This window comes from Bison bison, unplaced genomic scaffold, assembly GCF_000754665.1.
Source record: "Bison bison bison isolate TAMUID 2011002044 unplaced genomic scaffold, Bison_UMD1.0 scf7180017864462, whole genome shotgun sequence".
NCBI lineage: Eukaryota > Metazoa > Chordata > Mammalia > Artiodactyla > Bovidae > Bison > Bison bison.
Window position 1 is genome coordinate 3,044,731 of NW_011495024.1, and position 15,292 is coordinate 3,060,022.

General features: G+C 42.5%; 1 protein-coding gene across 1 annotated transcript in view; it reads left to right on the forward strand.

Moving 5' to 3' along the window:
* Nucleotides 1-15,292, forward strand: part of ACTN2 (actinin, alpha 2) — an 80,206-nt gene that overhangs the window by 31,672 nt on the left and 33,242 nt on the right. The window contains exons 2-7 of the mRNA XM_010860113.1: nucleotides 594-708; nucleotides 1,577-1,696; nucleotides 4,077-4,163; nucleotides 10,057-10,144; nucleotides 11,682-11,760; nucleotides 15,131-15,212. Coding sequence (XP_010858415.1) covers nucleotides 594-708; nucleotides 1,577-1,696; nucleotides 4,077-4,163; nucleotides 10,057-10,144; nucleotides 11,682-11,760; nucleotides 15,131-15,212 — 571 coding nt within the window. The remainder of the gene's footprint in view (nucleotides 1-593; nucleotides 709-1,576; nucleotides 1,697-4,076; nucleotides 4,164-10,056; nucleotides 10,145-11,681; nucleotides 11,761-15,130; nucleotides 15,213-15,292) is intronic.

Consider the following 15,292-nt stretch of genomic DNA (forward strand, 5'->3'; position numbering starts at 1 on the left):
TTCACTGAGACTCACGTCCATCGAGTCAGTGATGCCATCCAGCCATCTCATCCTCTGTTGTCCCCTTCTCCTCCTGCCCCCAATCCCTCCCAGCATCAGAGTCTTTTCCAATGAGTCACGTCTTCGCATTGAGGTGGCCAAAGTACTGGAGTTTCAGCTTTAGCATCATTCCTGCCAAAGGAATCCCAGGGCTGATCTCCTTCAGAATGGACTAGTTGGATCTCCTTGCAGTTTTCCATTATAGGTTATTACAAACCGTTGAATAAAGTTCCCTGTGCCATACAGTAGGTCCTTGTTGGTTATCCGCTTTACATATAGTAGTGTGTATGTGTTAATTCCAAAAGTAGTACCTGTTTAAACTGAACAAAAATTCCTCAAGTGGTTAGACCAAATAAATGACTTCCTTTTCTTAGTCTCTAAAGAGGAAATGTTACTTATATCTTACCTTTGGGCTTCCAATCGTTCTTTCTATCCAATTCCAAGATGCCCCATCCTCCTGTGGCCCAGAAGGTGTGCGACGCTGGGTGTGGTCCTCACAGAGGGGCACTGGGTGTCAGCAGAGCTGTGCTCAGCACTCTTTGCTTCTGTCGCAGACCTTCACCGCCTGGTGCAACTCCCACCTCAGGAAAGCTGGCACTCAGATCGAGAACATCGAGGAAGATTTCCGGAATGGCCTTAAGCTCATGTTACTTTTGGAAGTCATCTCAGGTGAGTCTTAAACATTTTTTGTAGGTGTTATACCCATTTTGTCTGAGCAGTAGATATATATGCATCTGTTTTTTTCTTTTTTTTTTTAAAAAAAAAGCTCCCTTTGAACCTGGCTGGGCAAGAACATGGTATTATTGGCAAAGAAAACTTTCCAAAGAGCAATCTGTCTGGAGTTATTTTTCTCTTCTAAAAGAGGAGCGAATTCTGTTTAAAACGGACTTATTAAAATAATGTTTCTGCCACCCACCTCGAAACAGAATGAGAGAAGAGAAAATGACATTTATATAACTCCTCACCAGGCTGCCCTGTCCAGGTTTAGTCTGGCTAGTGTGTATTCCAAAAATTGTCTTTCGTGCCAAAAGCCAGTGTACATATTGGCTTAACTCTGCAAACAGGAGTCAAAGTTTCTGAGGGGTTATACCTTGCCCTGAATGTCAGCTAGCTGGTTTAGACATTGGACTGGAGAATGGATGAAGGCAGGGCTGCCGGGATATCCTCATACTCCCGTGTCTGAGATGAGCCCTGCAATTTGAATGAGGCTCCCTGACTTCTTCTTATAGCTGGTCAGCTACTCCAATTGCTGCGGGGGCCCCAGCTGGCTTCTCTCTTTCTTATTTAAACATTGGCTCATAGACCAAACAAGGCTCTCCCAGCAGGTCTGAAAAGCATATGGACTTCATAGCACAGCCTCTGCTCTGGTCCATTTCATCTTGAAAGTACTGTGATTTACAGAAACTAGAGACACACGAGGAACAGTCAGATAACGATTTTTGTTTAAGGAGGGTGTGTGCTCTGAATTTTGTCATCTTCATTCCGCATCAAGGGGCTCTTTTCTCTGTGTCTACACGGTTCTCTTTTCACCCGACAGGGGAAAGGCTGCCCAAACCTGACCGAGGAAAAATGCGATTCCACAAAATCGCTAATGTCAACAAAGCCTTGGATTACATAGCCAGCAAAGGCGTGAAGCTGGTGTCCATCGGGGCAGAAGGTAAATGGGGTGTGATGGGAAAGTGCATCAACCTCCCCATAGGGCAGTGGGCCTGCAGCTGGTTGCCTTCTTCCCTCCCTGTTCCCTCCCCCCATCTACCGTGTCAGCCTCTTTGCCAAGCTCTGGATATATGCACAGGAGACAAGGCTCTAAGGCTGTTTGAAAAGAATAGAGTCAAATAGAGCTGATACTTTCCCCTCGTATATTAAGCTTTTAACTTATTAGCTGTATTGATTTAGCACTTATTTTTAACATTGACATGAAACAAAGATGGCTTCTTTTTTTAGGCATTTATCTTGAGAACACAGTGTCCAAATTTTAAGACGATATTGCCATTTTCCCAATGATCTTATTGTTCTAGGATGTGATAACTTAGGATGTGATTTGAACTTCATGCATTTGTGTGTGTGTGTGTGCTCAGTCATGTCCGACTCTTTGCAACCCCATGAACTGTAGCCCACCAGGTTCCTCTGTCCATGGAATTTTCTAGGCAAGAATACTGGAGTGGGTTGCCATTTCCTTTTCCAGGGAATCTTCCCGACCCAGGGATTGAATCTGCATCACCTGCGTTGTCAGGCAGATTCTTTATCACTGAGCCATCTGGGAAGCCTTAATACATTTTTAGAGGGTGTCAGATCCAGAACTAGACAGATCCATCTCCTGACCCTAAACATGGTCCTGAAGTAAATTGCTTTAGAAAATTGGATCCCAAAGAGTACAGATGGGGAATTTTGAAGTGTGTCCGTATTCCATTGGCAATCAAAAAGGCCCACCTAAAATAATTGTGGCAAGGCTGACAGATACGACAGCTGTGGACTGGACAAAACTTCTGTTTGAAAAATATCGTAGCTTAAAGATTATGACTTTGGAGGAACTGAGGTGATCAGCAGTGAAAGGAATCAGAGCATGTGACAGTCCTTAAAAAATAATTTTAATTTGAATAATTTTTCCTATATTACACATAATAAAGAGAAACTCAATGCTTTGTGCAAAAAAACAAATAGAGTCAGACTAATCATCTGAAGGAGAAAGAGTTTATACAGCCCAGTGAGTTTTTTTAAAAATTGGAGTATAATTGCTTTACAATGTTGTGTTAGTTTCTGCCATACAACAGTGTGAATCCGCTGTATGTGTACATATATCCCCTCCCTCTGGAGCCTCCCTCTCACTCTCCGCATCCCGCCCCTTTAGGTCATCACAGAGCACCAAGCTGAGCTCCCTGTGCCATAGAGCAGCTTCTTCCCACTAGCTACATATTTTATACCTCGTAGTATGTATAAGTCAGTGCTCTTCTCTTAGTTCGTCCTAAGACAAACTTCCCCTGCTGTGTGCACAAGTCCGTTCTCTACGTCTGCATCTGTGTTCCTGCTCTGCAAATGGATTCATTAGTACCATTTTTGTAGATTGCATATATATGCATTAATATCCGATATTTGTTTTTCTCTTTCTGACTTACTTCACTCTGTATACCATACTTTAGGTTCATCTGCATCACTATAGCTGACTCAATTTCATTCCTTTTTATGACTGTATCCCTTGTAAATATGTGAATGTGAAGTCACTCAGTTGGGTCCAACTCTTCACAACCGCATGGACTGTAGCCTGCCAGGCTCCTCTGTCTATGGGGATTCTCTAGGAAAGAATACTGGAGTGTGTTGCCATTTCCTTCTCCAGGATATCTTCCTGACCCAGGGATTGAACCTGGGTCCCCCGCATTGTAGGCAGACTCTTTACTCTCTGTGCCACCAGGGAACTTCATACAACTTTTCTATCCATTCATCTGTCAGTGAACATCTAGATTGCTTCCTTGTCCTGGCTGTTGTAAATAGTACTGCAGTGAACATTGGTATACATGTGTTTTTTTGAATTATGGTTTCCCCAGCCCAGTGACTCTTAATAAGAACTAATAAGACGGATCTCCATTATCTGTGGGAGATTGGGAGGCCTGGTGAGTCTAGCAGGAGCTGAGACTACCCTGCCATTCATTTATTTTGCAACTGAATCCGATAGCCTGCCAACTGGGGAGCTTGAGAAGAAGAATCAGAGTAAAGATGAGTCTGTGTTCTCTGTGTTTGATTATTTAGAACCTTAGCACATCTAGTCTTTAAACCTGGGAAATCCCTGGGTTGTTTTCAGTGCCTTTGCATATGCAAGATGTGTGCTCATTATTAACTTAGAATTTAAACTGGAGACATTTGGTTATGAATACCACATTTATAACTAGACATGCTACAACACTTACAAAAACAGAAACTCGTCTTTCCATATGTTATTTTCCAATAGCTCTGAAATCAAAACTTATAGAAGACTCATAGGAAAACTTTATATACTGATTATGTTATCTTTAACTTCATTTTTTGTTGTTTTTTCTTACCTAAAGAAATTGTTGATGGCAACGTGAAGATGACGCTGGGTATGATCTGGACCATCATCCTGCGCTTTGCTATTCAGGATATTTCAGTTGAAGGTAAATGACTTGGGTAAAAACCTGATAGATACTTAGAATAAAATTGAGTTGATAAAGTCAAGTTTGAATAGAGTTTTATAAAACTGAACAGTCACTTACATGATTGAATGAAAGATGCCTGAGTTGGGTTTTCACGAGTTTTCTATTTGTATGAAAAAAGAGACCCCAGCAATGCTGTTTCATTCATGGGGGTGGAATCATTTAGGAAAAGATGAGCACATGTTCAGAACAGAAGTCGCTTTTTTAAATGAGTATTTTTTTTGAGCTTCTTTATTGCTTATTATACTTTTCAGTTCATGATTATAACAGTTCTTTAGACTTCACAGCTTGAAACCCTTTTTTTTCCAAGTGCGAAAAGATAATCAATTGAAATCTGTTTGTTCATTCCTTAGTTCATTTTTAACTTCCTCTCTCTCTTATCCTTCACTCCCTCCCCCCTCTTTTTAAAAAAAAAAAAACAAAATCTCTATTGTCATCCTATTTTTGAGCCCAGTAACTGTTCCATTGTTGTAATATAATCCCAATCCTTGGCCCTGCCACTGAAGATGCAACTCTTTAGTCTTTTACGCCCACTGCGTTCCCAAATATTTTGATGAATTCAACACTGTCAAAAGTGTCAAATTGACGTTCTTAAAATTAGGACTTGGCTTGTTTAGCACTTGAATCACAAAATGCATAGCTGCATATCATACTTAAGTGTAGTCTGACTTGTTCAACCTTCTCCAAGTTTGTAACCTAACAGATAACCAGGCACCTGAATGGTAAGGGCTGAGAGCATTGTTTATAATTCTGTCTAGGAATTTCTCTAAAGATCAAACTAAAATATAATGGTATTAAAGCCTCAATAATTCAAGCTCAGGAATAGCAGCCAGCTTGAATTTATTGAGCCTGATTTGAAAACTTTCATACAATGGACTTTTGTAAAGAAATATTTATTTATTTGACTGTGTCATGTCTTAATTGTGCATTAGGGGTCTTCACTGCAGACATGGACTCTCTAGTTTTGGTACATGGGCTCCGGAGCGTCTGGGCTCAATAGTTGAAGCTCTCGGGCTTAGTTGCTCTGTGGCATGGGGGATCTTCATTCCCTGACCAGGGATCAAACCCATAACCCCTGCATTGCAAGGCAGATTCTTAACCACTGAACCTCCAGGAAAGTCCCTCATACAATGTACTCTTATTAAAGTACATTCCTTTCATGTTTGTGAAAATAATGAGATGCTTTTAAAAAGTTCCTGCTTTGTTAAGAAAGAATAATTTGTAATCATTTAATCAATTTTATATACTTCTACATTTAAATATTTAAGCAGTTGAACCCACTTTGTAGAACAAGTTAAAAAATCTTGTTCACATCATTGCATTTACTACACTGCTGCTGCTGCTGCTAAGTCGCTTCAGTCGTGTCCGACTCTGTGCGACCCCATAGACGGCAGCCCACCAGGCTCCCCCGTCCCTGGGATTCTCCAGGCAAGAACACTGGAGTGGGTTGCCATTTCCTTCTCCAATGCATGAAAGTGAAAAGTGAAAGTGAAGTTGCTCAGTCGTGTCTGACTCTCAGCGACCCCATGGACTGCAGCCTACCAGGCTCCTCCGTCCATGGGAAGCAAATCCTTTTCCCACAGATATCACAGAGGTGAACTTGACCTCTGGTTTTTCTGATCGGTTACAGTTTAGATTACTGATAATATTAATTGAAAACTTACTTCTATTTCAAATGTAACTATGAATGGTATGATCCACTAGAGGTTTTCCCCCAAATTATTATTAATGTGCCCAAGATAAGATAATCAAATCATAGTTTTTTTGTAAAACACATCATGATAGAAAGATTTTTCAAATGACTAGGAAATAAACATTCAGAAGTGCGATTTCACTGGCAAAGTGCTTAAATAAATCTCTTCAAACAGAAGTCTTTTAGTGTCCTAACAGTAGATAGTTTGCTAATCTATTTTTTTATTTGTTTGACTTTCATGGAGTCATTTCTTAAAAAAACCTCACTTAATTTCTGTAAGTGTACAGAAAAATTGTCTAATTTATTTAAATGACATATATTATGTAGAAAAAGACATTGTTATTTAGACGGAATTCTTTGAGAAGCCACTCTCCATCAACAGAAATGATGGGCCTCTTCTAAGAAGGAAAACGAGAGGTTGCCATATCTGCTGCTGAGGGCAGTGCAGAGAAGCCTGAGTAGGTGCAGTTCCTTGGTATGTCGTATGGTTGCTCATGATGGAATGACAGATGACACTGCCTATTTATAGCATGCTTTGTGTACCCACCGTCAGGGTTTTCTGTGGGGACTTTTCAGGTTTAACCTTCACCTACAGGGGGTGAGGTATACCTCAGTCGTGTGCTATTTGGCACAGGCTTGTAACCTTCCATTGAATGCCTCAAAATTAAATTGGGGTGAGAGAGAGTCAGCTTTATTACAGTAGCCAATTCAACAGGGGAAATACTTGCTTCAGCATTCATGATCTAAGAGTGTTCAGACATATTCAAACAGAAATTGGGTTAAACTCATGGCTTTTCTTGCCTGGGGAATCCCATGGACGGAAGGAGCCTGGTGGGCTACAATCCATGGGGTCGCAAAGAGTCAGACACAACTTAGTGACTAAACAATAATGATTTACAAAATGACTTACAAATCTAAGGTTAAGGGACTTCCCTGGTGGTCTAGCAGTTAAGACTTTCCCTTCCAACGCAGGGGGTACAGTTTCAATCCCTAGTTGGGGAGCTAACATCCCCTGCCTTGGGGCCAAACAAACCAAAACAAAACAGAAGCAATATTGTAACAAATTCAATAAAGACTTTAAACATAGTCCACGTCAAAAAATCTTTAAGAAAAATCATAAATCTAAACGTAAGTGGCAGTTATAAGGTTGTATTAATCTACTTTCTGTATGTTTACTTACCTAACCTGTTTTTTTTTTATTTTTTTTTATTGAAGTATATTTATTTGCTTTACAGAATTTTGTTGTTTTCTGTCAAACCTCAACATGAATCAGACATAAGTATATATATCCCCTCCCTTTTGAACCTCCCTCCCATCTCCCTCCCCATCCCACCCCTCTAGGCTGATACAGAGCCCCTGTTTTGAGTTTCCTGAGCCATACAGCAAATTCCTGTTGGCTCTCTATTTTACATATGGTAATATAAGTTTCCATGTTACTCTTTCCATACATCTCACCCTCTCCTCCCCTCTCCCCACGTCCATAAGTCTGCTCTCTATGTCTGTTTCTCCATAGCTGCCCTGTGAATAAATTCTTCAGTACCATTTTTCTAGATTTCGTCTATGTGTGTTAGAATACAATATTTTAAAATATGGAACACTTCGCAGATTTTCATGTCATTCATGCACAGGGGCTATGCTAATCTTCTCTGTATCATTCTAATTTTAGTATATGTGCTGCCGAAGTGAGCACTAACCCAAGTTTTATTTAAAGTTTATTTTAAAAGTTTGGATTATCTCCTCCTGTTGTACTTTTTCTTACTAATTCCATTGGCTAGAACCCCAAAGGCAGGCTGTTATGTCTATAGCAGAACAGCTAGCTATGGAGTGCCATGTTTCAATATCTGTATGACTTAATATTGCAATAAAGTCTTAGATCTTTCAGTCTTTTTCCTTACCAGGAATTTGCTATTAATAAGAGACATGATCAGGAGCCATTCAAATTATTCTTGGAGCACACGAAATTTGGGGGGTTGTGTTGTTTCATCTGGATTATGGGTCAAAGAAAAGTCTGAACTAGAAGTGGGAACTTCAGAGAAGTAATTATAGAATACTTATCTTGATTTGAAAAAGTCAACTTCATACTGAAATGGAAGGCCAAGGCCCAATTTTGAATAAAAGTCCAACGTTCAGGTTTTGAGGAGCTGTTTGGAGGTATGAAACTAAGAAGCAAGTGCCAAGATGGCGTTAGAAGCTGTCATAACCTGTTCAGGCTGCCATACAAAATACCATAGCCTGGGTGGCTTAACAGAAATTTATTTGGCTGAAAGTGCAAGATCAGGTTGCCAGCACTGTTAGTTTCTAGTGAGGGCTCTCTTCTTGGCTTGTAGATGGCTGCCTTCTCTCTGTGTCCTCACATGGCAGAGAAGAAGAGGGAAGGGAGAAAGACAGGTGGGAAGAGAAAGACAGAGAGAGACAGCAGAGAGCTTGCTCATCTTATGAGGGCACTAATCCCATCATGAGGGTCCTACCCTCATGACCTCATCTAACCCTAATCACCTCCCAAAGGCTCCATCTCTAAGTACCATCACATTGGTGGTTAGGGCTCCAACCCATGAATTTGAGGGGGACAGAGATGCACCCACTCCAGCACTCTTGCCTGGAAAATCCCATGGGCGGAGGAGCCTTGTAGGCTGGGGTCCATGGGGTCGCTAAGAGTCGGACATGACTGAGCAACTTCACTTTCACTTTTCACTTTCATGCATTGGAGAAGGAAACGGCAATCCACTCCAATGGTCTTGCTTGGAGAATCCCAGGGACAGGGGAGCCTGGTGGGCTGCCATCTATGGGGTCACACAGAGTCGGACACGACTGAAGCGCCTTAGCAGCAGACTTTCAGTGGAGAAGGAAATGGCAACCTACTCCAGTACTCTTGCCTGGAGAATCTCATGGACAAAGGAGCCTGGTGGGCTACAGTCCATGGGGTCGCAAAGAGTTGGACACGACTGAGTGACTAACACACACACACACACACACACAGACATTCAGTTCATAGCAGAAATGCTAGAGATTTGTTGGGGGAAATGCCTGTGGAGGATAAGATAAGGGAAGCAGTAGATGGCAGGGCGCCTAGTGCCTGGCTGACACTTGTGCTGTGGAGAGAAGGACTTGGGAAAGAAAAATCTCATTCTGCAGAGTGGTCCTCAGGCAGGTTCAGCCGGGTTGATGGGGAGTCCCTCAGCCTCAGTTGCTCTCAGAGGAGTCCCACTTGTGGCAGGAATGGCCCCACTCTGGTGCCCGTCCCTTGCTCAGCCTGGGGCTGGAGTAGCCCTGAAGAAGTGTGTCCTCAGGGGGATGCAGGGGTGGATTCAGAGACTGGCAGCTGGGATATCAGTTCTGTGCTGTGTTCCCAGCAGTGAGACATCTAAGCAGTGTCTTCATGGCTGTTGCAGCAAGGTGGCTGTTGTTCTTGTTGTTTTGCCACACTGTGTGGCATGCGGGATCTTAGTTCTCCAACTAAAGATGGCACCTGAGCCCCCTGCAGTAGACGTGTCGTCTTAATCCCTGGAATACCAGGAAATTCCCAGTAGTGGTTGGTTGTTTTTTTTTTTTTTTTTCCACCTTGGTCAGAACCCCAGTGGCCAAACGTGGAATTTGCCAATAAAAACCTTTAAGTATTTTTAAATCACTGAGGGAATATAGAAGGGAATACATTTCAGACACAGTGGCCTCTCTGAATTCCATTTACTTAAGAATATACATTTTAAATGAGATCATTGACAGGTGGTGTGTATTTGTTAGTCGCTCAGTCGTGTCTGACTCTTCGAGACCCTGTGCACTGTAGCCCCCAGGCTCCTCCGTCCATGGGATTCTCGAGGCAAGAATACTGGAGTGGGTTGCAATGACAATGACAGGTTAGTTAAGTTATAAATTACACACATTAAAAAAAATTTTTTTTTCATCAGAAAGGCAAGTTACCAGTACCCGTGATGTCTGGATTGGTATTCATTATGTCATACCTTGTTGTTGCTTCTGTATTATCCCTTTTAAGCCCCTTCAAGGGGCATCAGAAGTCAGTCCCTGGGAAGAGGGTTCCAGCCCCTCTCCTCTTGCAGAGGTGATGTCTTTGGTGATGGGCCCTCTAGGAAGTCTCTTTTAACAAATGACAAGAACTTGGGTGAGTGACGGGTGAGGGTGAACTCTTTCTCTTGGCTATCATTACAGAAACCTCTGCCAAAGAAGGCCTGCTACTTTGGTGTCAAAGGAAGACTGCTCCTTATAGAAATGTGAACATTCAGAACTTCCATACCAGGTGAGCAACCAGGGCCCTGGGGTCCTTATATGCCCTCTGGAATATGAGTGGACAGGGAGAACAGTGTTTATTTATTTCAGTGTCTCTTCCTGTCTGTGGGGCGTTTTCTGTATGTAGTAGAACTCAGGCTCTGGACTGATTGATGCTTAGGGTCCCACTGGGGAAAACATTGGATTCAGGCTAGGGAGACTGGTATGGTTTGTGAGCATCATGCAGGGATACGGCAGGGATGGCTTCTCAGGGACAAGGGGAGATTGAACTAGGGTCTGCATATCCCATGTACAAGGTCCACCCTGTCCCTCTTGTCTGCAGTGCCCAGAAGATGCTTCATCAGTCAGCTTTGTAGGCTGGGATTGGAGAAAAATAGAAAAGGCCTGTTTGAAAAACTATAGGGAGCTGAATGAAGGAGATCCAGAAATAATGTGAGAGCATGATTTCTGTCCCTTGTTTCGGTCTGTCCTTTCTCGTGTCCATCTTTTGCCGGGTGTTTATGTTTTCTGCCTTTGTGTGATAGGGATACCCGTGAATGTAAATGGGTCCCTAGCCCCCATAGATCAGAGAAAAGAAATGAAGGATACAGATGAGCCCCCAGGAGGGGAGGCTCATCTAGGGAGATAAGTATTATTAGGTGTCCTGAGTGCACACAGGTGAGGAGGAGCCTTGCTGTTCGTACAACAAGCTGTCAGGATGAGAGGACCTGGAAGGCTGGGACCTGCTGGGTGAATGTCAGAAGCCCAGTCTGGCCTTCCACTTACCTTCTTTTCTTCCTCTGGCCCAAAATGGGCCTGAGCCCTTCAACAGTGTAGCTCCTGGGGTCTCCTTCTTCCCCACCCTTCAAGGCACAGGACTCCCGCTCCTGGTCTTCAGTGAACCTGTCACCAGGGAGCTCATAGCCTGAGGGTGCCTGGGAACACAGTGGTGTCTTTAAGTCCTTCAAGTGCTTATGCGTCATTGCCTTAAAACAAACAAACAAATAAAGCAATAATAGAAAAGAACCCTATGAAGAAGGATAGGGGAGAGTGTAGGATTTCGGAGCGTACTAAGGAGCGTGCTCTTGGAGGAAAGTGTGTCCTGGGCGTTTCAGGGTGGACCGTCCTGGTGTCTGTCTGTTGGGCCGACTCCAGTGACTTGGAGGAGAGAGAAAGGAGGGAGCCAGACCTGCCAGATCCTGAGTGGCAAGAGGAGCATCGGTGGGGGAACATCTTCCCTCCGTCCCTGCTGGTTCTCCCAGCACAGAACTGACCAGCACAGCAGAAGCGCAGCAGGGAGGGAGTCCCAGGCAAGGCTGAGCCTGAAGCCGTAGATGGAATCAAAACTAGTATAAGGGGTGGCAGTCCTTGGCAGACCCCAGGAGAGAGATGAGTGTTCCCAGGGAAGGGGCCACAGCGTCACTGGGTGGGGGAGCGAGGGAGGTACCTGGGGCTCTGGGTCCCAAGTTCCAGGCCAACGTATGACCAAGGGCAGCCCCTTGCTGCTGCTGCCGCCGCCTCTCCATTAACCCGAGTTCCTGTTCCTCCCGACTGTGACTGTCGTGCAGCTGGAAAGATGGCCTTGGACTCTGTGCGCTCATCCACAGACACCGGCCCGACCTCATTGACTACTCAAAGCTGAACAAGGTCATTTGGGGGGCCTGGCATGCTGTGTCCACCCTGCCCCCAGCATGTCGTCTGAGACTGAGCCCGTCGGCCCTGAACTCACACCAACACCCAGGCTGCTGCCAGTATGCCCTCCCGGCCAGCCCGGCGAGGGGTGAGGACAGGAAGGGTGGCCGGGAGAGTGCTCACTTGTCATTTTAGGGCAGGACATGACCCAGAGCCAAGTCACCATTTTGGCCCACATTACGATGTTTGTTGTATTGGTTTGATTTACTATGAAAGCTTTATGTATGTTTCTTAGAGATTTTACATTCCCAGATTGAAAATATGGGAAGTGAAGTATCTATTTGGGGAAGGAGATGCAGATACCCCAAACCTTGTATTTAAATTCCTTTTATCTTTTCTGAAGGATTTAGTTGCTGACCTATTTATTCAGAGTTGATTAACTTGTTTCTCACACAAGAGATGCTTCATAATTACCTTGCTATTGATGTAAGGTGTTAGTTGCACCCTTAGAAAAGAGGTTTGGGGAATTTTTGTTCTTCTCTTTTAAAAAAATTCAGCTTACGGAAGTTCTTTTTTTTTTTTTTCCCCAGCTTAGGAAAGTTTCATTCTCCCTTTAAGCTTAAGCTTTTATTGCGCTTAAGTTTCAAATAGTCTGAATTCTTTCTTTAAAATAGTTTGCACATGTGATCTGTGATGGAAAAAAGAAATCCTGCCCCCTTCTAAATCTTGCAATGGACAGTCTATCTGCCCAGTAATAAGGCCATGTAAAGACTTAAGACGCCCCATGACCATTCCTGCCAGGGCGTCGGGCACATTTCCCCCCGCTGCTGGTGTGCTTGGCTGGCCGTGCACCTCGAGTTGCTGTGTTTGGTGTGGAATCTGGTCTCTGCTGCATGCTTCTCTCATGGTGTGACCCGTGGAGGGGGGCGTGGAAGAGTGTGCTGGCTTTGGCCACCTTGCAGTTGTCACATGCTCACCACCCTCCCCCTGACCTGTCTTCACTGACCATGGGGTAGCACATGAAAAATGCACTTGTGTCCTGAAGGTGAGAACTGCGGTCCTCAAATGGAAGATTGCCAAAGGGAATGGGCAGCCAGAGTTTTTCAACTTCCCCAAGTGTATGTTCTCATCCCAGAGTTATTCTGAAACCTAGAGACAGTGTATATTTTTTTCAGTTACTGTTTAGCTTATTTGCAAAATGGAATTATACTAAATAGACCTAACTTCATTAGCCATTTATAAGGGTCAGTTTTTAGTGTTCAGTCGCTCAGTCATGTCCGACTGTTTGCAGCCCCATAGACTGTAGCCTGCCAGGCTCCTCTGCCTACCAGGCTCCTCTGTCCATGGAATTTTGCAGGCAAGAATACTAGAGTAGTTTGCCATTTCCATTACTCCAGGAGGTCTTCCCAACCATGGGCTTGAACCTGAGTCTCTTGTGTCTCCTGCCTTAGCAGGCGGATTCTTTACCATTAACGCCACCTGGGCAGTTTTTATTACAAAAGGTCAATAGACATGTGGTAATTGGCCACCTATGATCAGTAAAAAAATGATAATAATTAACAACACCAGTTAATACTTTGATAAGCTCTAGATTAGGCACTTAATAAGTATATATGTTTATTATATATGTATTAGTATGTGTCATACATCTGGGTTTTACTGTTAATATTAATACATATATTTTATGTATATTATACAAGGGCTTCCCTGGTGGCTCAGCAATAAAGAATCTGCCTCCAGTGCAGGAGACATGGGTTTAGTCCGTGGGTGGGGATGATCCCCTGGAGGAGGGCATGGCAACCCACTCCAGTATTCTTGCCAGGAAAATCCTATGGACAGAGGATCCTGGTGGGCTATGGTCCATGGAGTCGCAAAGAGTCAGACACAACTGAAGCGACAGAGCACGCCTGCACATACACGCACAAATAGTCTTTGAGTCTTCATAACGCACAGTAAGCTGTGTAATGTAACATGCCTGTAAAGTTGGTACTCTTATTATCCCAGATTTACAGGTGAAGAAGAGGAGAATTTTATGATCTGCCCGGGGTCACATACCAGTAACTGAGCTGAGAAAACACTTAATTGCCATGTTTTATGTCAGGTCCCATTCTAAGTGAGATACCATTCACAAAGTCTCTGAATTATTACTTTGTTTTTAATGCTGAAATTTTTCTTCTGTGTTAAGAACAAAAAGAAACTTTTACTCATCTATTTGGCTTTACAAAATTTGCATAAAATGTGCAGCTAAGACTCCCCTTATTATATGGCTGCTTTTAATAAAAGGATTATATGCTTTGTGAAGACAACACGGAATTGAAAAAACGTTTTGCCTGAAATGATAGTGAACTCTGAGAGGCCAGGAGGCTTGCTTTGGTTTCTTCCTTGAGCACTGAATGTCTTTGAAGCCTGCATGTTTTAAATGTTTCACCATATCAAAGTGATTGTTCTCATTGCAAAACACTGCAGCTTCTGAAATGTTTAAATGGCTTTGATGATAAAGTTCATTATAGTCATCTCTGGACTAACATTACTTCTCATTTTGATTTTTCTGTATTATATACTCCCCCACCCCATTTCAGATTCACAATACTTAATCTCTTTAGAAGATAAAAAGAAGAAATATTAAATACATCTTTTAATTTTTCAGTATTTCAGTTAAAAACTTCTGGTTAAATATGCTTTGTTATGTTACATATATATTTAACCAGTTTTACTGTGGATGACAAACACAGTCGTAAGAACAAAAATTTCTTCACAGTTTTCATTTACAATATTGTTTCTATAGTTTCTTTAATAATTTGATTTTTAAAATTTAATATTCTGCAAACCGAACTTTGGCTCTTTGTAGGCATGTTGTAACAATCTTTAGTGATCTAAAAGTTTCGCCTAAACAGGCTAAAAGCAGAATTTTCTTGTATTTAAAACATAAATAAATGTAAAGTTAGTGTTGTACTAGTGAATATTCTCCATGACCACCTTCCAGATCTGGGAAAAATGTATGTTTCATGCTTCCTTTTGGAATCATCTAAATTTTTGTTATCAAGAGTTGGAAATAAATGCCAAAGTATCCAGGATATTTTGTTTTTTTTCCCCCATTCATGAGAAGATATTTCACAACTTTCCTCCCAGCCACACAGTATCTGTTCTCTCAGACTTTTGGCTCACATTTTATAAAGTGTGCATGGATTGAGTAATTTTTATGTTATTTTTGATGTTTCTCTAAATGTTTGAAGTGTTTGGGAAAAGATAAGAAAGAAAATCTTATACTATTGTGGTTATGTATGGATGGGAAAGTTTCATCCCCAAAATGAGGCATATAAAAAAAATTCATTAAGTGCTGTTCAAAAAACATGTTAAAAAGCTGGTTATATTCTTTTCCATGCAGGATGACCCAATAGGAAATATCAACCTGGCCATGGAAATAGCAGAGAAGCACCTGGATATTCCCAAAATGTTGGATGCAGAAGGTGAGATGAAAATTGTGTTTACTGACTTACAGAAAATCTGTGGGCTCCCTATGTTACGGCCACACGTGGGGACTTGTAAA